Source organism: Passer domesticus, chromosome 1 (genome assembly GCF_036417665.1).
Source record: "Passer domesticus isolate bPasDom1 chromosome 1, bPasDom1.hap1, whole genome shotgun sequence".
Classification (NCBI taxonomy): domain Eukaryota; kingdom Metazoa; phylum Chordata; class Aves; order Passeriformes; family Passeridae; genus Passer; species Passer domesticus.
In genome coordinates, this window is record NC_087474.1 from 51,540,150 (window position 1) to 51,567,588 (window position 27,439).

General features: G+C 39.6%; 1 protein-coding gene across 11 annotated transcripts in view; it reads right to left on the reverse strand.

Moving 5' to 3' along the window:
• The window catches only part of HECW1 (HECT, C2 and WW domain containing E3 ubiquitin protein ligase 1), a 248,733-nt gene that overhangs the window by 154,998 nt on the left and 66,296 nt on the right, over positions 1–27,439 (reverse strand). For 8 of the 11 annotated variants that reach the window (XM_064419763.1, XM_064419777.1, XM_064419793.1 and 5 more), the window contains one exon: positions 6,794–7,118. In XM_064419763.1, the coding sequence (XP_064275833.1) occupies positions 6,794–7,118 (325 nt within the window). Of the gene's footprint in view, positions 1–6,793; positions 7,119–12,164; positions 12,187–26,801; positions 26,860–27,439 lie in introns of those variants that run through there. The other 3 variants (XM_064419767.1, XM_064419773.1, XM_064419786.1) reach the window with 2 other exon arrangements.

Here is a 27,439-nt window from a genome sequence, read left to right on the forward strand (position 1 = left end):
CAGTTTTATCCATGGGCATAAGGACCTTAGAAATCACTGAGAAGGCATGAGGATGCAGTTATTCCCTGTCTGCATTATTTCCCTCTCCTGACATTCAACACAAATAGTTGCAGTGGAAAATTCTTTTCCAGCCATTCACCTACAATGATGTTCATAAGAGCTGTTATTTTCTGGAGATGTAATACATGAAAATGGGAATCCTTTAGCACGCAGTAAACACCTCTACCACATACTAAATATATTTAAGGAAAAGAACTGGCAGTCTGCAGGCTTCTTTACTGCGAGCTCCCTAAAAGACCATAAAGCACACCACTACTAGAGTAAGCACTCTGCAGAAGCTTTTTGGTGCGTTGCTACTACCAATGTTAACAAAAATGACAGCTGAACTTTGGAAGTAGTGAAAGAGAAGACATGTCAGAAGCCATATGTGTTGGGAATATTCAGAAACCCTTGCATTTAAGTGTAGACTGTATCAACTTGTAAAGGGGTGAATTAGATGCAAAAGCTAACTGTGTTCATGTCACATTTGATGGGTCTGTAAACAACATACCCAGGTTTTGTCTGGCTGAAGGGGTGCACCAGATAGATACAGAACTGGGAATGGCAAGAAGTGACTCAGCCTGATAAATCACTCTCACTGGATCAAAGAGCAGCCAAGTGAAGGCGAGCCAGGTTGGAACAAAGAACTGATATTGCTGCACTAATATATCTGCCAGGGCCTGTGATACCTGCTCCTCCGACACTTTTTGTTCCTGAAATAAACTGTGCTGTGCCTAGTGAAAGCTGCCTGGCCATTGGGCACCTCTGGTGATGTTTCACAGAGGGAGCAGAACTGCAGGTGTCCAACAAAGCTTAAGTTTCTGAGTTGATCGCAGCCAGCCATGGTTGCCATCCCCAGCCTGGCATGAGACCCAACTACAAGATGACCTCTTGAGGAGGAGCCCTAAGACCACAAAGAAATTCTCTTCCAAAGGCCATAAAAAGATGGGAAAGATGGGTGACCCCAGGACACAACAAATCCAGGCATCAACAAAATTCACTCTAAGCAGGCACATTGTGAAGTGTTTTGTTGCACAGATGGCTGTATCTGAAGCAGAGAGGTGGAGCCACCATCCCAACAAGGAGAGAGAACCTAAAGCAGGGATTAGGCCTGTAACAAAGACACCCACAGCTCCCAGCCTTATATGCACATTTCTGTTTCTAACATTTTACATCTCTCCTGGCAACATTGAAATGCTTTCTGCTTGTATGTATTGGATATTTGGTAAAATAACTGCACAAACAAGTTCTGGTCCAAGGCTATGGCAGGAACAATGTACATTTTTCCACTTGTCTCAGTAAGCAGAACAGCAACACAGGCCATCTAAGCCTAAAATCAACCCACAGAATGTTTAACTAAACCTTTAAATGTCTATTAACCAATAGTTATTAGATTTGCCAGGTTGTGGTGAATTACCTTTCTGGGGGAGAAATAACACCACAGGATAAAACACAAGAGGAAAAAAAAATTAAAGCTAAACTCCAGTCACTAAGCACATAAAGACATTTGTATTTATATAAATTTGAGAGGAACTACTCTGGAAAAAGCCAGCTGTGAACAAGAAATTGGACCTCCACGGTTTGTGCACAAAGACCTTTTTTAAAAAATAGCCTTTAATAATGTTTTGCTTTCATATAAGGAAATGTTGAAAGAAAGAATGCCTACTTTATATGGGTAAAAAAAGTATAATGCTAGCCCTGATAAACCCTTAACATCAGTGTGCACAGACACTGGAACAAATGATTTTTTCAAAAGTCTGCTTTAAACATTTCTCATTAGCTCCTTTACATCAGATATGGAGGTGATGACAGAAGTGAAACCTAGTAGCAGCTAAAATGCCACTACAGTAATTATAAGATAGCTCTTTATCTACAGGCAGCTGCCAGTAGTCTGTATTAATTTATCTAAAGGGGCTTAATACTGTAGCAAATAGCAATAGCAAATGAGATAAGAGAGAAAGAGAAAGCCTTGAGATAAATAACTGCAAATATTCCAGCTGCCTCACAGTAGCCATTAAATGAGAGTCCTTACTAAAAAAAATATACCCTTTCTTCATTATTCATAACTTTGTTCTAGTTTCTTTTTTTCCCTAATAGGCCGTTTTTTACAAATAGCTTTTCTGCAAAGAAAACTTATATTCCTGAGACTTTTAAACAGCAACAGAGCTTTTTTATGTTAAAATTTCTTAGAGAACTCTTTTTGAGTGTTTATACCTATTTTAGATTGTGGGTCTGTTTCTGAAAAATTGCTGAGTGTTCATAATACTGTAGTTCTCTTGAAGGAAGACAAACTCACATTTCAAATGAGTTGTTACAGAAAGTAGAGGTTCCTCTGCATTGCTCAGAGCTGATGGATAGTATATAGAGGAGAAGTTAGAGCATCTCTAGAGTTCAAGCTTAGCAGGAATGAAATGTAATTTCTTTTCCTGAAGGCACAGTATGTCTTAAGAAATGCTTGCTTGCTTTCCCAATTTACATATTTTCTTTTTGTCATCTTTCCACAGCTAATCTTAAAATGTGCTGAAGTAATAACATCTATATTTTAAGAGAGTCAGCATCTACTATTCTCCCTTCAACTAAGGAGTTTTTCTATGGCCCTTCATGAAAATCCTATACCCACATATGGGTGTGCATGCATGGATGTTTTCAGGAAGCTTCAGCGTGAATACTATTTTTTGCCATGAGACACATGACCACCATTTCTTACACAGTTTTTTGAGAGACTGACTGGCTGCTTAGCCCATTTGCTGAGACCATGAGCAAATGTTATGTCTAATAGTCTAATAACCAGTGCTAAATCCAGCTCTTACCTGCTTCTGCAAAGACTGCTCTTTTTTTTTTTTTTCTTTTTTTTTTTCCCCAGCTGGAAATGCATAAATGGATCAACAGGGGAGAAGAACAGATATTTTGTGGTAAAAGGAGCTGTGGCTCTTCAAAAGAGCAGCAAGCAGACATAATTTCCACACAGGGAAGACTCCTTCAACTCCTCTTTTGGGCTATTTTAACTTTTGAATAGCCCCCAAAAATGTCCCAGTCCCACAGTATGAATACACACACACATTATTTCTGCTCCAATTTTTTTTTTTTTGGAAGCCAATTATATCATCTCTATTTCCCCAGACTTTGAATACCATTATTTTGAAGTCTAAAGTTTATTGGATATAATCAAATTTTTAGTGATGGCAGTGGTGGTGAAAACAGAGTAAGTTTTATGCATTTCAAAACCAACACTCATACAAAATTATTTTAAGATCTTTCCTAGAATACTACAATGGCAACAATTAAACTCCTACAATATAAACTGCCTTCTGTTCTGCTTCTGCACACTCCTTTCCTGGGATACTCCCACAAGACAAATAACAAATACCAACTCCAATGCTCCCAACACCAAGGCTTGAAGAAAATCCACAACACACTGCCTGATATCAGATGTAAATTATATTCATGACTCTCCACAATACTACACAGTGCTACATTCAAACCTTTCAGTTCCAATGTCACCAACCCAAACAATCACAGAAAGGATTGGGCTGTATCCATAAGCTGGATTGAGACAAACACTAGAATGACCAGCAGCATCACAATAGTTAACAAGCTGCCAGACAAGTGATAATAATAGGCTTCAACACTAATCCTCTCCTGAGCAGACTGGAAAAAGCTCATAGTTTCTTTAGTTCTCTTGTTCCAGTCTGGCTGCTAATTCAAAACACAGTTATATCAGTTTACATTGTGAAGGTCGTACCCACAAGGCCAGGAACGTTCCTTCTCTTAACAGGAGCGCAGGCTCACAAAATCTGTGCAAATGCAGACACAAATCTAAGCCATTAGGGATGCTTGCTCTCCCACCCCTTTGAACAGGTTATAAACAGAAGGCATCAGTGCTTTATTTCAGGTCAGAAGGGTGCTTTGTATGGACGTCACTAACTGTCCCTACCCCGCCATGAGACTGTGCTGCCATACAGCCACATGAACTCAAATCTGTCCTGATGAACCTAAACTGAAAGATGCACTACAGCAACTCAAGAGCATTCAGTCTGCCCGACTGAAACTAAGCCAAGACCCAAAAGGCCTTCATCAGATGTTTGCTTCTACAGACTCATTCCTACTTGTTTGCCCTGCTTAGTAAATTGGATACAGCCACAGTGCCAGTTACTTTCACAGATTCTGAGTGTTTTCCCTGTCAAATGAACTCTAAAATCCAAGTGATCTTCACAGTCCTCCATATTCTTTAAAGGGAACCAAAACCAAAGCTCGTATGACATGAGGTTTGCACGGGGGGCAGGAGTGGCAAGAGGGGAAGGGAAGGAAAGGAAAAAAGAGAATGACGGATCCTGCTGTCTTACTGTTTCCTCAGTTATTTAGAGTGGGAATCTGAGAGAGCGGAGACAAAACACCTTCAAAGACATCAAGGATCAGCTTTTGGTTTCTCAGGGACAGAATACACTATTAATTTTTTATTTGGCAGCAGAGTTCCTTGGAACGAGCCATTGAATACTGTAATAAACAACAGGCATTCAGCCAGGAGCAAAGGTGTTGCAATTTGTCTGGGGGGAACCCCGGGGTGTCCCCGGAGGGCCCCCTAGGCTGTGAGTTGTCTGGCAGCAGCAGGCAGGCAAGGAGACTCCACAGGGCTCTGAGGGTGCCAATTAGATGCGGGTTTATTGGGGGTCCCTCCCTGGGAGCAACATGGTTTCTGAGGGAAAAGGGGGGAAGGGGGAGGGAGGGGGAGAGTGGGAAGGAGAGCCTAAAGGAGAGAAGAGCCAAGAGAGAGTCTGGTCTCACCCGCAAAGCTTAACAGGGAGATTCAAAGTGGGCAGGGAATAAAACTTGGGCCAATAGGATTACAGATACGTGACCCTTCAGGGGAGGAACACTACCACCACACAAGGATACACTTAAAAATTTGCATCTTTAATTTACTGGGGTGTCTGGGGCAATGTATCCTGTTTGATATGGTAAATGAAGCAGGAATATCATAGTATATTTTTATTTTGCCCAGTTAAATGTCTATGTATTCATGTTGCTTTAAAAAAAAAAAAAAAAAGAGTGTGTCTTCACAGCCCTGTATGCAATGCTGTGAAACACGGGTGAACAAGTTCAGTCAGTGTGAAACAGGCCTATGCACTTTCTGTTGACTTCAGACTACAAGAAGGAATACTTTGCCTCTATCTACTGAGGCAAGAGTTCATGACTTGCCTGCACTACTTCAGAATAGACATACAGTATTTCTTAGTGCCCAGTGCTGGGGGCTGCTGTGTCTTCTCATCTATTCCAGAAAAAAAAATTCACTTCACACTTAACTGTAAACACAAGTAATTTTCTGCTAAGGCAAAAAAAACCCAGGCTGATTTCAATCTGTTTTAAATCCATTCTCTGTTTTTTTCCTATAAGATTTAAATTTCAGAAGCCTACTTTTCTTTTCAGAGAAGGACATTTTATAAGATTACTCACAGGAAGAAGTACTGCAGCTTGGCTTATTGTAACCTCCACTCCTTTCCCTCCATGTCCTAAATAGCCACCCTTGTGTATTCCTTTTTACAGTCCCTTCAATACCCTGAACTTACTTTCCGAAGCCTAACACCTTGCCACCATGGCTCTTCTACATGCTCAGACCTACTATCTAGTACGTTCTCACATATCCCCTATGTCACCAACACCTATGTTCCCAATATCATCGGTATGTGAAGCCAAGCCATTTGGTTTTAAATCACTTAAGGAACACCATGGCTCCCGATGATGTCCCCTACGCCTGCTCCAAAAGCTCATAGCATAGCATCATATGCTCATTTGGTTTTGGTTCTCTGTCTGGGCAAGACGAAACCGTGCTATTAGAACTAAAATATCTGCTTGGCACTTACCTTCCAAATAAACAAGGAAAGCAATTTACCAACATTTCCCTTTGTGGGGCACCAATTCTTTACAAAGTCACTAGTTTTCAAGAAACATTCAAGAACTCTACACTTCTAAGACCCCTAATACACAGAGAAATGAATCTGAAACTGTTCCACCATTTTCAAAATTTGCCAGAAAGCAGGGTTAACATAAACTCTAGTCTCAGCAGCAGGACTATTTCCATAAGAACCAAACCAGGTTAAGAAAAGCTAATTTTATACTGAAGTGAAACAATCAGGTAGAAGTGGATTGAAACAATTTCTTATTACTCTTATGTGGGACTGGATTTACTAGATGGAGTTGCCAAAAATATGCTAATGTACATGTCTCAATATAGCTTCCAATACACAATAAAAGGGAAAAAAAAGCAAAACTTTCTGGGTCAATTTCAGACTGTTTCAGTCTATAATTATTGTTCATATCAAAATAACCTGTGGCTATGAAGAAAAAGGCATTCTCACAAGGTTTTTAAATGATTCATATTCTTGACTTGTAAAACCTCTCATCTGTCACAGATTGCTCAAGGAATCTCAAGAGGAAACCCTGAAAATATTATACTGTCTTGATGCAGGAGGTATTTTCCCAACATCCAAATGGCTTTAAAATGTATTTATCTTGAAATGTCAAGAAACCACCAACAGAAAGCCTTTTTGTATCTTTGCTGAAGAAAAAGTGAGCACAAGGACTGCAACCAGTAATACAGAAAGGAGCAGAAAAATTCTTGTCACATATAAACCCACTTTAAGGCTTGACTTAAGGGAGCTGTATCAGCTTACTACTATCATTAACCCACATTACTCTAATGCCTACATCTATGAAAAGCAGCAAGGAACCCAAAGAGAAAGGGGTAACAGGGACTTACCTATGAGATACATGCCAATCCAGTCCCCTGCATCCACTTCCTCCTTTATATCCCAGTATATCACTAGGTCCTGCGAATGCCCAATGGAGTAGTAGGAGCTGCTGACCATCAGGGTGGACCGGCTGTCTGAAGTGACGAGATCTGTGTCACTGGTAGACCTAGGAATGGTGACCGTCTCATGGGAATTATTCCTGATGTCCATGTTATGGAACTGCTCAGGGTTATAGCTGTATCTGAGAGGCTCTTTGCACCGGCGCCGATTTTGTGAGTTCCTAGATGGAGAAGCCATGGCTGCCAGGCCCAGGAACCTGTTTTGGTACAGATTCTGTGAAGAAAAAAAGAAAGGATAGTATTTACACTGTTCCTAACTTTTCAGTGACATCAGAGCTCAGGAAAAGTAGTAGGTTGTAGCAAGAAAGTAAAAGATATTTTTCCATTTATCATTGCAAAAAAGAGACACAAAAAGAGGCAGCAAAAACAACTCCTACTCTGTAACTCTTACTGTGAAAGCAAGTGTAAGAACAAGCCTTGTACCACCAAGCTCAGCCAAAGCTGATCTTGGCAGTGTAAGGAAATTAATAAGAGCTGGCTTCCTCCATGTTAATGCATATCCAGACACAAACACCATGACTGCAGAACTGCCAGAGAGCCACCCTCTTCTGACAACATGAGATACTTTTCTCACTTTTGACACCTGGAGTTAAGTGTTAGCCCCAGTAATTCTCACTACATTTGCAGAATCCTTCTCAAGGTGCAGTCACTCCAGAGACCATACTTCATCTGGAGAGACCAGTTAGCAGCAAGTAAGAGCTGTTCCTCTCTGCTGGGTATCTGAAGAGTACTTGCCATGAAAACAGAGTTAACCGTGCTACAAATACAGAGCTGTCTTTACAGAAGTGTAAGTACAAAGTGTTGCAATTCCCCTCTGTACAGGTGATAGCTTTTAAACTTCCAATGCTACAGCTCTGATCTGTTTTTTGCTGCAGATTCTGAGCTACTAAGCACACCCTGCCCAGGTAGGAATTTATGAACACACCAGACAATTAATGACAATTGAGAAGGTTACTGCAGACTAGTCATCATCCTAGGAGTTGAAAATATTTTAATTTCAACCTACCCGTCCTCAAGGCAAACTGAATGACTTGTACAAAATGTGTGTTGGTGCACAGGTTAAGGAGCTTTTGTGAGATGGCAGATGGAGAATGCTGAAGTTATGACTAGGTTAAATCCTGATGCGAAGGCATTCTCTGATACTGATCAAAATACTAGTTATTCCTGACTTCTGTACTGCTTGTTTTTCCATTTTCCATCCCAGCTTTCCCTCTTCTCTCCCTGCAGTTCTGCTATTTCAATCACTCAGCTTTTCATTATTCATTAGCCTTCCATTATCCGTCTGTTGCCAACCACGCTGTCAAGTCTGTTAGATACAAAACCAGACAGCTTTCCAGTATGCAATGAAATGCTTTTCACATGATCAGAAGTCAAATCGTCCTTTTGAACTCAAACAAATTAAGTGGCAGAAAATCATAGCTCCATTGTCCAGCCAAGCAGTTATTTAATGCTGGCTTTATCAAGGCTATGGTAGCACAGAAGAGCAGTATGTCCTGAAAAAAACCACACATATTTTCTTTATTAATGCTGTTTGGGGGGGAATAATTAGGCAACCTATTATTGTATCTTAGGATTCTGTTGCACAAAAACCGTACAGTGAGCAAAAAATTCGTTGGCATGTTTGCACCCCTAAAATATGCTGTCACTTTGCGAACACTGCCTGACAACGCTTAAAATCCACTGACCCAAATCCTCACTTAGTGCATTAAACAGGGTTTATAAGCAAAAATAGCTCTGGAAGGAATGCCACATGTTATAGGAAGTTCTGCAAGACTGAATCTAATAATGCAAAAGGTATTTTTTCCTCTAATAGAGGTAGAGGAATAGAGGGAAGGGAAGGGAAGGGAAGGGAAGGGAAGGGAAGGGAAGGGAAGGGAAGGGAAGGGAAGGGAAGGGAAGGGAAGGGAAGGGAAGGGAAGGGAAGGGAAGGGAAGGGAAGGGAAGGGAAGGGAAGGGAAGGGAAGGGAAGGGAAGGGAAGGGAAGGGAAGGGAAGGGAAGGGAAGGGAAGGGAAGGGAAGGGAAGGGAAGGGAAGGGAAGGGAAGGGAAGGGAAGGGAAGGGAAGGGAAGGGAAGGGAAGGGAAGGGAAGGGAAGGGCATTGTGTTGCATTTGCTGTGCGTCCCATCCTGTCTTTTTTTGCTGCTTCCTTTTTTGCATTTATTCACTGTTTCGAAAGAGAGTTCACAGTATGAAGACCAAAATTCCATGTAAACAGAAAATGCATCTTTTTTTATCAAGAAACATGCTGTGAACATTTTCTAATCTGGGATGCACAAGCGGACACATAAACTATCACACCCTAGGCAGTAAATTAAAATTGTTGGTAGTTTCTGTCACTTGGCAAAGAAGGCATTGGCTGTCACAACAGCATCTGACATAACTAGAATTGGTTTTATAATTGTGAGATATCAATGTAACGAACTTGAAGTTCGCTCTTTGGATTAATCTGTATCATTAACATGGGTTCCTTTGCTCACTGCACTACCCAAAAGCTACTTCAGTTCAAAGACAGACACTTATTTCTGGTGAAAAATTACTCCAGGGAGTAGTGGTTCTGCAGATACTTTCATTTTTGAATATTAATGGATGTAGAGTATTAATTAACTGCATACCTTAAAATTAAATTAGATTTAAACATTTTTTTCAGCTCCTGCATGACTTTAAGCAGTTTTAATAAAAATGGTATATTTATCACTCTGAATTCTGCAACTTCCTGTTTTTCTGTATGTTGATGCCAATGGAACAAATGGCATAATTTTAAAGCAACCCAGAAGGCCAAATTCTCCATAAATCCAGTATCTTGTATTTCCAGAAAATCCCCACACTGAAAAATAAACCCCAAATTAATGAAATAGTCAAACATTATTATCTGGATTAAATAATGGCATCAAAATACAAGCATGGCTGTATGAGTAAGTAAAAAAGAGGTTATGTACAACAGTTATTCCACATTTTATTACCAGCTTTTCATGTTTTCTATGTATCAAAAGCCCCCAAGCCCTGGTGATAGAGTCCCAGCCATGGTGAGACAGCTTAAAATACTGCAAACACATCCTCCTGATGTGTTGTGAAAGCAATCTGAACCATCATGGATGCATAATATATTTTTTAAATGTCTCTTTTAGGGGTGTGAGATTAGTATTTACTCAATCCTCTTGCAGAGGTGTGTACACTACACACACTACCTTGAACAGTCATTTCTAATATAAAGTGCAAATTATAAAGCAAGGACAAAGAAAGACCAAATGTTGGTTGTCAAGAAACGCCTCTTCATTCCTGCCTCAAAACAGTCGTTCTACAATGGCTTCTACAGTCAGTCCTTGCAGGGGAGTTTCCATCTAGGGACACTCTGCACAAAATGACCCCCAGGCTTCACTTTCCCCCTCACTCCCCTCACCGCTGACTTTCAAAGAGCTCTGGAAAGCTTTGTCTCTAAAGACCTACCAGCTACATGAAAGTCCTACCCAAAATCAGGTGTTTGGAAGATTATCTGTGAGCAGCAGTATACCTCTTATTTATCTCACTTAGTCCATCCAATGGACTAAGTGAGATAAATAAGACCAGAAAATCTAATTGAAGATTTGTTTTTTCCTCCTGTATAAATCCAACTATAATACTTACAGGGAAAGTAGGAAGGAGCAGCCTAAAAGAAATGACAGATGAGATCTGACTGTAAAGAAAACTCCCTTCAAAAATATAAACATAGAAAACCTGTAATCAGTAAATACCAAGAAAAAAAAATCACAGTTTCTCCCCACATTTTCTCCCTTTCTCACTCACACCTCTCTCCTTTCCCAGTTGCTGTTAGGCATTCGTAAAGTACAGAGCTGTTGTCATTGGTGCCTTTTCCTACACCGCCTGAAAAAAAATATACCATCAATGGTACTTGTGTCCCTCTTTGAGACAAGAAGAATCCTCTGGCTGAGAGGTTCACACAACTACTGCTAGCGGATTTTCACCATAGGATTTAGAGCTGCCATGGAAGCATCCCTTGGAAGTCTGTAGGGTTTAATGTTAGGGATTTTTCTTTTTTTTTTTTTTTTTTTCATTTGGGATTACTTTAAATCATATTAGAAAAATCCATGATGCTTTACATGATGCATTAGAAAAAAGATAGATCTCAGCTAAACATTTGCAAGGATCCAGCTCTGTTCTCTGTTCAGACTATTAAGAGCTTTCTTCGAGAAACTTGGATTGATACTATTTATCTCTGATTGCTGGAAGATGGATTTGTGCAGGTCAGGATGGTTGTACAATGGACTTTCACTGCTCAGACCAAAGACAGGATATGATTGAAACACAGCCCATCACTGGAGCCCTGGCAGATGAAGAAATTGAAGAGAACAAGGTGACAATATTAGCCACCATGACAGCAGGCTCAAAGTAGTCACTCAGATGTCTGCAAGCATCACTGCACCCAAATTTCAAGGGCAACTACTGAGAAAGACAATGAGATAGCTTTCTGTGATGGGGAGCTTGGGATACAGCACATTTATCCATCTGAAAATTTAATATGACAGTAGTCAAGTCTGATATCATAGGCAAATCAGATGTGCAGTAAGTCTCTTTGTTGCTCCACCAGAAATTAAGGCTCTCCTGACAAGCTTTTAGCTGTCATTTGCAAGGCTTATGTGTTTTCTTAAAGACAACAAGGAACTAAGACTGATTTAAAAGTAAAAAATTAGAGCAGTTTGGTGAAGGTGATAAATTACCTCAGCAGAACTCTTCAGACCAGCTTTCAAGAAGGCAATAGCATGTGTATCAAGAAGGGTACTGTACTAACAGAACAGTAAGTAAGGTGGTAACAGCCTGTATGTAAGATTTGGTAAGCTGGGTGAGAGAAAACCTAAAAAGATTTAGAAAACCTAGTCATAGCCTAGGTATGAAAATCCAGGGTGAAATCCTGAGGCTGGGCCAGGAAGACAAGTAGGAAAACAACAGTGCCTATAGTCTTCAGAACATGATGTGATGGGAATCTTCAACCCAGAGCTTTGAGCAAGACTTTTAACTTGAAGGTGAGGCTGCTAAAAGGGCTTTCAGCATGTAAAACTGTTTTATTAGAGCTTTAATTAGAATTGGGTAAGTTCTGAAGGACAGGAAACTCTCCTCTGTTGCATGGAAGAGTAAAAGAACTGGGTGAAAACAAAAGTATACGATAATGAATCTTGCTGCTGCTCCTTACAGGGCAGGACTTTCCCCTCCAACTTGCTCTCAACTCAGCAATGTGAAGTCTTTTCTCAGAGCAAACTCTCTCACTTACCAAAGCCCTCAATACTTATTGCAGGATCTGCTTCTTGCTCTTTCCAGGAAACTTCTCATCTTCACATCCACTGCAGGCCTGCTCTGGAGGCATCTCTCCCTCATCTGCTCTCCCCACCCATAGCACTGAGGCCCGCTTAGCTGCCACCACTCAGCTGCTTTCAGGGAAGCTACACTACCTCTCCATCAAATTCAGAGGCAGGAAAAGGCAAATGAAGTATTCTGATTTCTTCCTTTCTGCCTGGGGACAGTCCTCAACACAGCACGTGGTACCTGCACAGCAAATTTAATCATGAGAACATTTGCATTTTCCATCACTGTGGGCACAGTACAATTGACTACACAAAATGCAAGGCAATGCAGAGGTAAGAAAGAACACAGTTCACAAGTAAGCTGTAATCAGGGCTACAGCTACAGCTATCATAACAACCTCCCATCAACCTACTGCCACCTATTTCAATTATTTACTTATCATCCTGTGAGAAAAAAATCTCTTTGGACATTTGAATTTTGGAAGAATTGTTAATACAATGATTAAAAAAAAAAAGGATTTTTGAAGCATAGCTTATACTACAGCCAAATCCAATAAACAAGGGCGTAGAGTGAAAAATGCTATGCAGTCTTCTCCATACAATCCAGTATTTGACTTGCTGTAAACATAAAACCCAACACAAAGTCATGAAACTAGGAATTGGAGAATGCCATGAAGACAAAGGATTTTGAGAGCACTGAGAACTTTGTAGCATCGGCCATTTATTTTAGAGGCACAGGAATGGCTTCCAAGCGCTTCAAAGGAATTGTTTAATAGCCCAAGGGAGGTGCAGGCTTACCTGGTCTACTGACACCATTTTCCATGCACCCTTTTCTGCATATTACAGAGCACAGAGATGAAACTACTGCTCTTGGGCAAGCTGGAAACATTTCAGAGCAGTGCATGCCATAGAAAACTAGCCAACTTTAAGAGCATTTGTCTCAATATTGAACATCTATGGCACTATATATATATATATATATATATATATATATATATATACACATATATGCCTATAATGACCACTAATTAAAAATCAAAACCATTATACATCAGCAGCAGGGCAAATGGATGTTATTAGGCAGTTCATTTTTCCATTTTCTGACCTTTGTGCCTTTCCAGTCCAGCTGTACTGCTATGTTAATGTATCCTCTTACATTTAACTTTGCTTCAGTGATGTGCAGATCAGCACACAAATTAGAATCAAAATGAAAGAGCTGGCCTGAAGGTCAGCCCAGCAAGGTTTGGTGCTGGTGAGTGGGATTGATTCCTGATGCAGGCCTATTAGTCATAAGGCAGAAAAAAGTGGCAGCACAGTAATGGGGCTACTCCTACCATCTACAGAGCAAACAAACAAGAGCAGTCTATATATTCTGAAAGCACTTAAACAATCTCCTGGGGACAAGAAGATAGAAGCTGGAATATGGAGCAATGATTGGAGGGAAATTCTTGGGGTTCAGAAAATGAAGAAAATTAATAGTGTTGGTTTTTCTTCTCTGTGTGTGTGAAAAGTACTGTGAAAGTACTACAAAAGACTAATGTCTGATGAACCCAAGAGAGCGCTAAAAGACACACACATCATATTAAGATTTGTACTCCTGTATGTATATAAACCAAACAATCTTCTGAAAAACAACAACAAAAAAGACATTTTCCCAGTTTTACATGAGTTGACCTAGAACTTATCCACTTTATGTCTAACTAAGAGCAATCACCATCTTATGTTCAAGACATTTGCACTGAGTCAGTGACAATCCACACACAGTTCTCTACATAAAGCACTAGGAAGTTTCTGCAGTGGAATGCAACTAAGTACAAAATTAATTTCTTATTTTCTGTTAAAATGGTAGCAGCAAAAACAGTCTTGTCTCAGCAGTTTAGCACAGCAGGGGATGAGAAACAGCCATCAGACTTACCCATTACAGAAAAAAGATCTGAAAACACTGCCAACATTTTTAAAGGACATATTCAAGTACACAAGAACAAGTAAATATGCAATATGACCTGAATATAAAATCTCAAAAAGATAATTATAAGGGAATTAGAAAAGGGCCAACATGATAATATCTTTAATCAAGATAACATTACACAGCTTCATTCTGTTCTTTCCACAGTACAAAATGAAATAACTAAGCTTAGGATCTGCTCATATGCTACAGTCAAATACTCCAAAGTCCACAATGCTCACCTTTGTTCATGTTTTATGATGCACATAATAGGAAATTTATATCTTTTACTTGGTTGGTTTTAACCACCAGAAGCAGGCAGAGAAGTCTGCAGCACTACCAGAGAGAGGAAGGATACTGACTACTTCTCAACAGGTACAAGATGAAGCATTTGTACACAGCACAACAAACCCCCTCCTACCAAGCACCCTCGTGTCCACAAAGGCCAGTGTGGACTATGCCAGATTCAAAGATACACAAGTCCTTGTCACTGTGGTGCCAAAGAGTAAAAACCTTAATTCTTCATAATTTCAAACCCAAGAACAATATTTATGGACAACAATCATGGCAGGAAGAAGTCCAAACATACTGTAGCAGGCACTAGTATTGGTTTAATCCACTTTTTACAGTAAATTAAGCATCACTCTAAGAAGAGGGTTGTTTCAAAAAGCCCGTGTGTCCCACACTGGTCTCTTTAAAGATCACTGCCACATTTATGAGGTGCACTGGAAAGTGGGACTCTTGTGGCCTCACAGGAATGGTACTTAATCCAAGGGGCTTTCAGGAAGGAGGAGGTTAAGAACAGGGATGCTCTTCTCTGATACAGGCTAAAAACACTGCTGCTCTTCTGTGAGGTGATCCACTGATACTCCTGCTGAGAAGCCCTGACCATGCTGGATGGCCTGATTTAGGTTCTGCACAGCACATAATAACAGATGTCGCTTACCTGATGGATTTTTATAACCAGTCATTTTGGCTCCTCAAGTACTTTGCCCATGAGAAATATCAGTGTCTACAGAGGTTCAGATTCATTCAGCTGAAATCTGAGTACTTAAGCCACCCAATTTAGGAATGCAACACTCCCTGAGTACTCAGAGGGAAGGGACAGGCTCCTCATGAAAATGACTGAGATCCAGGTAAGGCTTTCCCAGAATTCAGCTCCACCTCTCTTTATCCCTTTTTAAGGAGTCAGTGACTGTTGGGATCCTAGGTCAGACATGTTAGGTAGGAAGGAGTCAGACCTCTCAAGCTGTAAAATTTTGTGTTATATAAGGGTAAGTGGGCAAAGCACTCCTATGGGCAGCAGAAAATGTGTGTTCTAAGTACATTAATGGATGCAAAATAGAATAATAAGGGAAATTTAAAAAACATAACTAAATTACTACCTGATTACATAAGAATAGTCTGATTTTCTAGACAACTATAAAATTGCAGACTAGAGGATACATCCAGAGAAAGAGCACAGACAATAAAATACTTTGTATAGTACATGCACTCTATGTACAGCTCTTTTAAAAAATGCAGTAGCAGTAAACATAGCAGAGGTTTACAGGAAAAGCTGTGAAGACATTATGCACAATTTAGGAGACTAACAATGATGTAGAGTAAATATGAGTTGCAGAAAGATATCCAGTAATGTACACTGTTTCCCAGAACTGTCAGGTACAGCAATTTCTCAGTCATTGCTCAGAAGTCATCCGAGCTTTCCCATATCTCTTTAATTTCTTGTGTTACATGAGAGTTATAAAAATTCTACCATTCTCTACCATGAAGAAAGCATTACACCTTCCACTAATACAACTGTTTTACTAGAAAACAAGCCTTATGTGATATCTGTAGTGTATATTGCTACTAGACACAAGAAGAAAAGACTTATCTAATGTGTTACTCAGGTGTCAAGCATAGCTTATTATGCATAAAATATACACATAAAAAAGAGGCACTGAAAACAACCAAGCACAGATATCAAAAGAGAAGTTTTTAATATTAACCTCCTTTCAGACACAAGTATGTATCTTTGCAAATGAAAGGTTCATGTGTGTATGTATCAAAGGATTTATCATGCAGATCTATGCATGTAGCATTCCCACCACCCATGCTTCTCTTTTTTACCTAGACATTCCTGTGCAGCACAAGTGCAACCATACATGCCACAAGACATTTATCACCATGACCTGAAAAACTTCTGTTGACTCTGTGAGTGCCATCCTCTGAAAGAGCTGTGTGCACTTCCCTCCTACCTCCCTCTATTCCAAGCTGTTGGCAATGACCCTGTTCCTCTGTGCCATGTCTCTCACATCACAGCCCATGCCATAGCCATATTCCGGGTGACCATGCAGCTTCTTCTCCTCCCCATCCCTTTTTATTCTCAAGGCCTATCTCCCCTTTCTCACTGGTCAATACCACTGTCCCAACACTTGTAGGTAGGAAGGGACAGGACACAGAGCAACACTTGCTGTACCAGCTATAAGACAGGCACTGGATTAACCCATGGGGACAATAAACATATACAATTCAGGAGGGCTGGAAGGAGGCTTTTTTCACTCATGGTTCTTTGGCTGACTCCCACTCCACAGCAAAGAGAACATTAAAAATGTTCTATTTCATTCACTGCTGCTAAACTGTCATGCTTCTTACCTCCATCTGTATTTCTTTAAGAGTGTAAGTGTTTTGAAGTGTCTGTCTCTTAGCCTCCTGAGGCAGTGAAGTAGGTAGGTACCATTAGCAGTCTGTCGAGTATTAATGTCTGTATCAACCATTCCTTTGATCTATGAACAACAACAAACCATTGCAATAAACCAGTCTTTAAACCAGATGCCAGCTTCAGAGTGTGCCCCCAGTTCCATTGTCTCCCTTTCAATGAGGCCTGAAATACTCCTTGACATTTTAAAATTAATTGGCTACAGAGCTCCTGTTATTACCATATTACCTCCAGAAAACTACAGAAATGACATCCAGTTGAGTGTGCTTGATCCTCTTTACAATAAAGTTAAAGGCAAAACTTCCCTTGATTTCATGGGGAACAAAGTGACTTTGTAAAGCAAAGGAAAACCCGTATAGCTGTCAACAGCTGCAGCTAACAAGGACTAATCCAGACCTGGAAAATAAAGAGTTCATATTTTAACTGAAACACTTCAAATGTTTTCACCCATGGACAACCTACTCTGTTGGAAGACACATCACAAAACATGTAGAGCAGCAAATTGCATTTTGAAACACAGATCACAGCAACTACTCTTAGAATGTGATCTCAAAACCTAAAAACAAACATGCAATTGATAGATTAGGATTGATTTAAGACATAATTAGTTTTAGACCATGATATCTGACTGGGTTTTTTCCTATGAAATTTTAAGAATAGACATTTTTCATTTTTTCTAAAGAAAACTGGAACATGAGACACTGAAGCATAGTCATCATTATTGCACAATTTTTGTCTGATATCACTAGATGTCAGTGAAAATGACAGAATTAAAACTTCTTGGAAGTACTAAGAGTTTGAATTCCACGTTTAAGTATGCTTATTCGTAACATATTGTCTCTTCATGCATGTACACTTTTGGAGAGACTGTGACAACAAAATACCTGAAATTTCTTGTTTTTAAAGAAACATCTATTATGACAAATGTTTTGAGGATCAAGATTTCCTAATTTGCACTGCAGAACAGTAAAGAAAAACTGACTTATGCTAAATAATGGCACAGATTCAATATTTTACTCTTGAAAATAATTCTGATATAATTAAAAATTTAATACTAGCGATTTTAAACCTACAAGGCATAGTTTAAAGGGTAGAGATGTCTCTCTTCCTGGAGAGATAAAAGTAAGACAAGTATTTTCAAACCAGACTGCTACTCACTCCTTTATCATTATAAAAAGTTGTTCATATTTTGATTGTATTAATCATAATAAGCCGCTACTATAACTGTATCCACAAGAAAGCAAAAAAAACTGGGGAAACTATAACTAGAGAAATGTAGTTCTGGTATTACAATCTCTAGTTGAGGAACAAGATTCCAATTTTACAAAAAAGAACATGTGGTGGCTTTATCTAGGGCCCAAAAAACTCCTACGTGAGAGAAGATAAGCTGCGTTCAGGGACTCTGTTTTCATCTAGATTACCGTAAGTCAAATCTAAGCCACATATCTAAGGTATCCTAGGGAAATGCTAGCCAATGATAGATGAAATGTAGTCTGGTAGTTTCCCCATGGAAAATAATTACAGGTATAAAGCAGATTTTCAAAATAGAAACCACCCATAACAACTGGAGCAGTCTAGTTCAAGCAGATGAAGAAGGGCAAACTGGTCCAGGTTCCACCAACCAAACAGAAACATAGAAGCCAGACAAGCCCTGTGACTACAATCTCCAAAAATTCCTGGACTTGCACATAGAGATAGGCAAGCCCTTTGGTGACTGTATGAACTCCACCCATACTGAGTTGGCTGCCAGTATACCTCCAACACAATAATTAAATGCTACTATGGGGTATCACACAATCATACGTAGAGGCCTGTACATCTGCTTACGTTACTGCACAGGGTTTTAATTTACTTCTTTCCTCTTTTACCCCAGTTCAAAAGCGTTTCTAGACCCATGTTCAAAAGGTCTTGTGAGAGTTTTCAAAGAAAACATCTGGAAAGGTGAGGGCAAATATTCTATTTCACTCGTTCACAGACAAAAGCCTGAGAATGGTTCAGAATGAAGGTTCAAACAATAGTTTCATTTAAATTTAATGAGAACCATTAGTTAGATTTAACAGTTTTTTGCTGCCATTGAATCCTCGCAGAAGAAAAGTAATTACAGTTTTTAATACTGCACTTAAAGTAAGGCCCAAAGGAGAAATGTTTTTAATCTTTTTTTTGGTAACAAATCCTCTGTCAAGGAAGTGTCCTAAATTCATCAAGGATTAGGTTTTAGGGCATTGCAACGAAAGTCTACGGTTTCATTAATTAGTATTTATAGAAGCCTGCACAAGTAAGCAAGCTGGAAAACTGTTCAGTTCTGCAGGCATTAAACCTGAGTTCCAGAAGAAAGACAGACACAAACATCACCCTGCAACAAGGCTGTGCCACGTGAGCAGCCACGGCCTGCTTGGGTGTCATGGCAAGGGACTCAGTTCTGTTCTCCTCTGGACAACAAGAACTTCCTGCTGACCAATTCTGTGCACAAATCAATGAAATATGCTTTGGTCTACAGATGGTACTTTAGATTGATGATATTACTTGCTAGATGAAATGCTATTCAATTTAACCCTAGGCAGTAAAACTGGAATGTCAGTGACATTAAAACTTGGCCAGTAAACAGGCATTTCCATTAGGGGTTTCAAAGCAGTGTAGGAGTTTATTTGTGTGTATACATTGGGTTTGTGTGACCAAGTTTCGGTAGCAGGGAACTACAGGGGCAACTTGTGTGAGCAGCTGCCAGAGGCTTCCCCAGTATCCCATGGAGACAGTGCCAGCTGGCTCCAAGAGTTCAACTCCAGCCAAGGCCAAGCCCATCAATGATGGAGGTAGCACCTCTGGGTGGTAGCACTTCATTGTTAAGACAGGTAAAATGTTTCAGCACAAGGCAAGACAACAAGAGGGGTGAAAAAAAGTGTGCCAAACAATTATGGAAATCCCATGATCACTGAAGGAGGGGAAGTAAGTGCTTCAAGTATCAGAGCAGGGATTCCCTTGAAGCCTGGGATGCAGACCACAGTGAGGCAGCTATGTCCCAGAAACTCTTGGAGGCCCACAGTGAAGAAGAGATCCACCTGCAGCCCAAGAAGAACCCCAAGCCAAAGCAGATGGATGCCTGAGGTAGGCTGTGACCTCATGGGAAGGCCACTCTGGTACAGGCTCCTGGCAGGAACTGAAGATGCATAAAGAGAAGCGCCCACCACTGTAGCAGGTTTTCTGGCAGGAACTGCAGACTGTGGGACGAACTCACATTGGACAAGTTTGGAGAACTGTCTCCTGGCAGGAGGGACCCCACAGGAGACCTCTTGCTGGAGCAAGGTAAGCAGTCCTCTCCCTGGGGAGGAAGGAGTGGCAGAAAATCATGTGAAGAACTGGCCATAATCCTTGTGGGACAAGGTGTTTTTTAAGATTTGGTTTTGTTTCTCATTACTCTTCTCTGATTTGATTGCTAATAATTTAATTTGTCTGAGTCAAGTCTGATTTTCCCTTGACAGTAACAGGTGAGTGATCTCTCCCTGTTCTTATCTCAACACATAAGCCTTTTGTTATATGTTCTCTCCCCTGTCCAGTTGAGGAGGGGAATGACAGAGCAACTCTGGTGGGCACCTGATGTCCAGTCAGGGTCAGCCCACCACAGTATAAGACCTGCAAACAGAACGAGACACTAATTTAACAAATTTATCACTTGTAACACGTTAGCTTAATAGCTACATAATATTCTGGTACTTTTTCTCTCAGTATTAGTGATAAATTGATTGGCGTATTTTTCTAACCTTTAACCAGAAGCTAAATGTTTGCATTAAAGACATTCGGGTCTGATTCCAAAAGTATTCCTGGAAATGAAAACAAGCAGCCCTGTTAGCAGTGGAATTAATACAGCTGTTTTCCTGCAGAGTTCTATCCTTCATCATCACCAAACCTTTATTAAAGTCCCAGCTCTTTCCTGTCCATTTCAATGCAAAAAAACCCACCTAAGGCAAAGATAATGATAATCCCAGAGACTTTGCCATCTGCTTAAGCAGGTGACAAATGACTCTCCCTGCCTTTCCTCCAGTCCCAAACTTGGGTCTCTCTCCTCTTCCCAGCCCCTGAGGCCTGTAGAAACCTAATTATCTCAAAGACTCATTTCTGTTTCACTTGAAATTAGCCAATGGCTTCAGAAGTAATTAGGTAAGAGACTGACAGACAGAAAGGGCAACCAGAAGTCTGATCATCCTAGGAAGGTAGGTTATAAAAAAAATTACACATAGCCTCCACCAACTGAATTGATTATTCACACAAGGGGATTCCCTCCTGTGTAGAAGTCTGCAGAAATAGGCATTATGATATTTCAAAGGCCATTAGAAACGCACAACATAAATCTAATAAAAATTACTTTACTGGGAACAGGACGTGATCAAATATGCAACACAACACTACTCCCTCTCCAGCTCCCTTCCTCCTAATTAGTATTTTGTCATACAGAGTTCAGCATCTTCTCACCCTTGTGGAAAATTGTAGTTATAAATTAAAGAAAATATGCTTATATTTTCTGTATAGACTTTGTGACAGATTCCAGCTTACTATTAAAATTAGTGTGAATTTTTTCTCCTATGCCGAATGAGGCATCAAGTGCATAATTTTTTTGGTATTTGAAGAAAAATTAACAGAGGTGAAAACTCAGTGTCATGAAAAATGTACTAATTTAAAATGCAAAGTACAAAAAACCTCCTCATTTATATATTTAATTTTTAAATTCCCAATTTAATTAAAGTATATATTCACATAAAGACTCAGAAATAATTTATTTGACAGAGCTTTTTTGGTGTATTGTAGAATAATTTTTTTCACTATGCAACTAGTTCTGTAAATGGTTTAATATTAATAAAATTAAACATTAATTGACTTTAATTAGACTTCTATCATATAGAGTCTCAAAAAAACAATGGATTTTTCAGCCAGTTTCTCTGCTTTAAAGAGACGGGCCACATTTTGAGAACATATTTGAATTTCCCAGTAAAATAAAAATATTTTGTGCATGTCAAAACCAAAGTATATCCACACATCATGTAAGACCAAAGCTGCAAAACACTATAGAAACAATGTAGGTTCCCAGTATGGAAAACCTGGAATTACAAGCATATTTGCATTTTACCAAAATAAATTATAATGCCTTTCATTTCAGATATTTCAAAGTTCATGAGTTTTTCACTGACAACAGTCAGTACAGCAACCAGAAATTTTAAAGTGGCATCAAAACTCCAAAGGCACATAATGTTTCCAATGTCATTAATTTTATTCAATATGGATAATGGCTTGCGCAGTAGGTATGGATCAGTGCAGAAGGGAATTCAGCTTAGGCCTCATCTTTCATGTCTTGGATGTGATGGAAGATGATGCCTAGGTTGTTTCAAGGTCTGTTAAATTCAACAGGCCTTGAGAAAACTTCTGTCCCATACTCCTGTCCACCTAAATATTGAAGTTAGATGGAAAGCACTGTCAGAATGCAGGACATCCCTCTTAGCTGTCCTAGAGGGCTCGAGCTCCTAGGACAGCTGTGACTTTGATTTTAACCCATGGAAAAATTACCAGCTTTGTATGAAGAATTACAAGTCGCAAAAGTTTAAGTAGAATAATAGTTATGACAGGGTGAAAAGATAGAATTTTATGGTTTTAGAATGGGGGTTCAGGGGGAGAGATGGAAGAAATTGGGCATGCCTTGTCCTCAGTCTTTCTTCTTCATAGCCTCCATGTTCTGTGTGAACATTGGCACTTTTACATTGGTTTAGAGTAGAGACAGACTGTCTAACATAGGTGAAAGGTATTGGAAAATAATTGTAAATAAAATACACGTAGTTCTTAGTATAAAATGTTGACACCAGCCCAAGGGCGGGCAGTGTGCCGCAAATCGACCTGCTAGACAGACCTCTGCGGGTCAGGAAAAGAATGTATTAGATAAGAGAAAATAAGCAACCTTGAAAACCAGAGCCAAGGAACTCCGACTCCTTCTTCAATCGCCGGAGATGGAAAAAGAGACTTTTTAACCATCTCGGGGTCATCTTGACCACAGAGACCCCATCAAAGCACCACCTTCACAATCTTTCAGTTAGGTGATATCATGGGCAAAATGACAATCATTATCAAATTTCCTATTAAGTGCTTCCTTCCTAATAACCTGGAGGCTAATATTGGTCAGTTGTGTTGTTTTTTAAAGCATGTCTCAATTTCTGGTAGTGCCCTTAAACATCCTTGTGTTTTTCCAAATGTATAGTTATTCCTTTACATGTGTGGCAGATAATAAGCAAGTACAGAGAATTGTTCCTTCAATTAAACTGGTGCTGGAAATAGAGACCAACGTAAACAGGAAGAGGGAATTGTGCCAAAAATTAATCTGTTTCTTAATTTCTCCATTAAGATGTAACTGCAATTCTGGGCAATATTTATGTACTCTAATTAATAAGACATTAGGAGAGCAAGGGCTCTGGTTCACAGCTCCACCTCTCCTCCAACAATTCTCCCATATCTTGCAGCCATTGCTGGCACCACCAGCACACAGTTGAGAGTCTGCAGGAAAAGCCAGGGTTTCCTTCATGCTTGCAGGCTGGCTATCCACCATCCCTTTTGTACCCAATGATTTTGGTGGATCTGTTGGCTCTTCTGCCTATCAGACAAACATATAAGAAAAACTGCACAGTTCAAAGCACATTCTTTACATACTTTGGTCATTACTGGCATTAAAAAAGGCAGTACAAATATGTAAGGCACAGATTATAGCAAAGGGATTGCAAACTACTTTATTTGGATATGGGAAAATGCGTTTGTCTGGGAAATAGCTTTCAGTATAGGTTCTACCAATATGTGCTGCTTTATAAAGAGTAATTCCTATAGTTTATTTGTTGTTGTTTATTTTTGCTCAAGAATTACACTGCAAAAGGATATCTGAAAAGTTTTTTTTCCGTTGAGTCCTAAATAATCCCCAGGTAACAACTGTACAGTAATAACATTTAGGTGTAGGAAAATCAATGGATCTTTTCCCATAAATAACTCTTTTTATTGAAAGTATGAATTCCATGTGTGATGAACTCTAATTAAAGAATAAAATATTGCTGTATGTCTTGAAGTAAATACGCAGCATATTACAAAAACCACACGTGTTATAGTAGTCCCCAATAGACCAAACATAATGTAAAGCTCACAATGGAGATGATTTTTTTAAGTGGTGGATTAATAACAGCCCTCTTCCCTAATGAAGGACTAAATCCAAAGCAAAAGGTTAATATGCTGCTCTGTGTCTCATCTAGAGAAGACTCCTTCAAAGGCAGAATTACTTGCGGAGGAGCCACCACATACTAGAACACTAATATATTTTGTAACTTGGACCTTATTTTGATTGTGTTATAACTTTTTTCTTGCTGTGTTTCTATATTTTCCTTCCAGTTTTATAGCCTGCATTGAGATTTTAGCACTTCACTGTGGGTAACTTTTCTATATTGGTTGTACAGTTAAGGAAGAGAAAACGATGCTCTGAAATAGCAACAGGAGCATGACTTCACTCTGTTGACTATATACGCCATATGTAGGGAAACTAATTTAAAGAAATTAAATTAGATACTTAAACACTTCTAAATAGTCCTCAGGCCTCCCCAAGGATTTGGAAGGGTCCTACACTTCTTGTACCCATCAAGTCTTCAAACTACTTAGAAATACTGGCACTTATTTCCAATGCGTACATTGCAACTCAACAGCCTATCTGGAAGGACAAGGAAATGCCCTTGCAGGTACCGACGGCTGATTGCCATACACCAAATTGTGCATCTGGTTTGATTTCCCTGAAGTAATCCATACTGAGATTAAAATGGAAACTAATTTTTTTTTTCTAATAATGACAAAAAAGGAGAAAAAAGTGTCCAGCCGGAAAATTTGTTATAAACTTAGTTCAACATGCTCTCCATACAGGATGAGGAGAGGGGAGGTGGGGCAAGAAATGGAGGAAAGACTTTTTCCAATTTAGGAAATGCTGTTTTTTCCCTCCATATACAGAGGAGAGGGGTAGAAACTGAACTAAAGATGCAGTTAAGGAATTTTGTCAATAAAAGATAGGTGATGTATTCAATAGAGAGCACTTTGTGACAGGTGATTGACATCACTTCGGTTCATCTGAATACAGCTGTCCACACAGACTGAGGACCAAGACTCCCTTAGCTTAACCACAAGACCACACTGAGGAAACAAAGCAGCACAGTCAGTTGAATATGCTGCAGCAAGAAAGTAATCTGTTTTCTTCTTGCTGCTACGTCAGCTACCTATTCCTGGCAGGATTCTTGGTGGAACATACTTAACACAACCTCCAGGATTTCATGTGGTATTGTGTGTAAGGGTCCAGATTTGTTACAGACACTTAGCTATGAGTGAGAGATCCATTGCTTTAAAACTTAGGAAAATCATCACCACAGATGAATTTGAAAATTCTGCAAATACATTCCTTCGGATGGCCAAGTAAAATATGGTTTTGCTCATAAATTAAAAAGGTATTTACTAAAACAAACCCTATTCTCAATCTTTTTCATCCCTTTGGCTACTAAACATGCCCTTCCTCTTAAGCCTTTTCACTTGAGCAAAAGATGCAATCCTAACATAACCTGGGGGGTCATCTTTTGGGGGGTGGGGGGTGGGAGGGAATATTTAATTTAGTTTGTTTGTTTTATTTTTTTTCAGAGTAATAAAAAAACTGCAAAATACTTCTGATGACGTACTTACCTGATGCAATAGGCGCAAAATTCAAATGACTGTCATATGAAATGTCAGCTTGTGAACAGTTTTCATAAACTAGGACATTCAAGGATTACTCTTCACCAAAGAGTCTTTCTGTGATTCTTCATCACATTTTGTGAGTCTTTATTACATGCATGTAGAATACCACTGAGCTTGTAGCTAGACAGAGGTGAAATGAGTGCTGTTGGACACGTCCACAAAGATTCTCAGTTGCAATCATCAAGAGACTTCATGCATTTTCTCAGCAATTACAGCACTGCTTAATTTGCACAGAGGCTCAAATGCCTCCCCAGTAGAACTGCTTGTGCCTGAGGCTCTCACTGGCTACTGTGAAGTGCAGAACTTTAAACAGAAAGGATACATCCTCATGAAACTGGAAGAACATAATGCCCTATGACATACATGCCTGTTCACTGAACTCTTCCTCTTCACAGAATTCAAGTCATTTGGATAATTAATAGGAGAGGAAAATATAGAAGCAAACACTCAAACAAAAGCCCCAACCATATCAACATTTCAGTGACAGAAGGAACACTAGATAAACTTCAGTGCACATTCTGGCTCTCTTTGATAACGCATAACAATTGAGAAGACTAAGCTGTGCGGGAAGATGCATACAGCAGCAGTGTGTTACACATGCACATCATCTCACAGGTTCCTCTAGTCAGTGATTAGTGCCATAGTCATACATCCCTGCATCTCACACATTAGTGTCTACCGCGATGGCTGATTTGTGTGTCATGATGACTCAGAATTAATTCACAGTTAGAAGCTGCGGGTTTCAGAAAATGCCTTGTGAAGGTGAGCGGTTGATGCATTCTGTGCTTTGCCTAGGCATGGATACGTGCAACTGCAGTGTTACAGTTGTCTGCTGCTCCCAGGACCTCCTTGCTAGGATTGTATAATCACCACATCTTCATTCTGTAAGGATTCTTGGGCTGGCCACACAAAACAAACCCAACACTGATATCAGATGGATGCTTAGCAGGTTACAAAAAAAGAAAAAAACAAAAACCTTAAACAATGAAAGATCACTTCAAATGAAGTTTGATTGGGTGTATTCTTGAAAAGGTGCTCAAATTACCTGAACCACTTTATTTGATCTTAAACAGGGACCGGGGGCAGCTGCAACGAGCTCCGAGCTTTGGCACATTCCATTATATGAATGGTAGTGAATTTATAATGGAATGGTATGGATGGTTTTTATAATCAGAAAAACACACTGACCTTAACACTACACAGGTGCAGCAGCATAATGACCCGCCAATTGTAAGCGCATCAATTCCTGGGGAAAAGTTCAATGAGGTTAACTCAGCATGTATCCCATAATCAACATAAGCGACATTTAAAAATATTGTTTTTTCCACCAAAGCCTTTGACAACATTTTATTAATTGATTAGTTTCACTGTTCAGTATTGAGCGTACCTTACCCATGTTAACAGTGTACTACATTACGTTCCAGTAGAGCTGGACGTTGCCATGCACTTCAATGCTGAAATATACGTGTTTTAAAAACTAAGAACAATGTTAAGTACAATAAGCTTTCTGGACTGTGTAAGATTAAGCATAATGTCCACTTAACTTAGGAAGAAAATGAAAGAAAACAGAAGACTTCTACAGCAGAGTTTCATTGCAAAATCCTCACATTGAATGAGCTTAGATGGGTACTAGCTGACTAGTATTTGCTCTTCCCATAAACTTATTGACAAACATGGTTATTGCAGGGACCAGCCACAAAGGAAGTAAATTTCAGTGTACCATACTGGAGCTGACCAGATATCCAGTTTGAGTAGTTCAATATATAGTTTGAATAGTCCAAGATCAGACCTCAAAATCTGTGAACAAGATTCTGCTTCCTTATTCA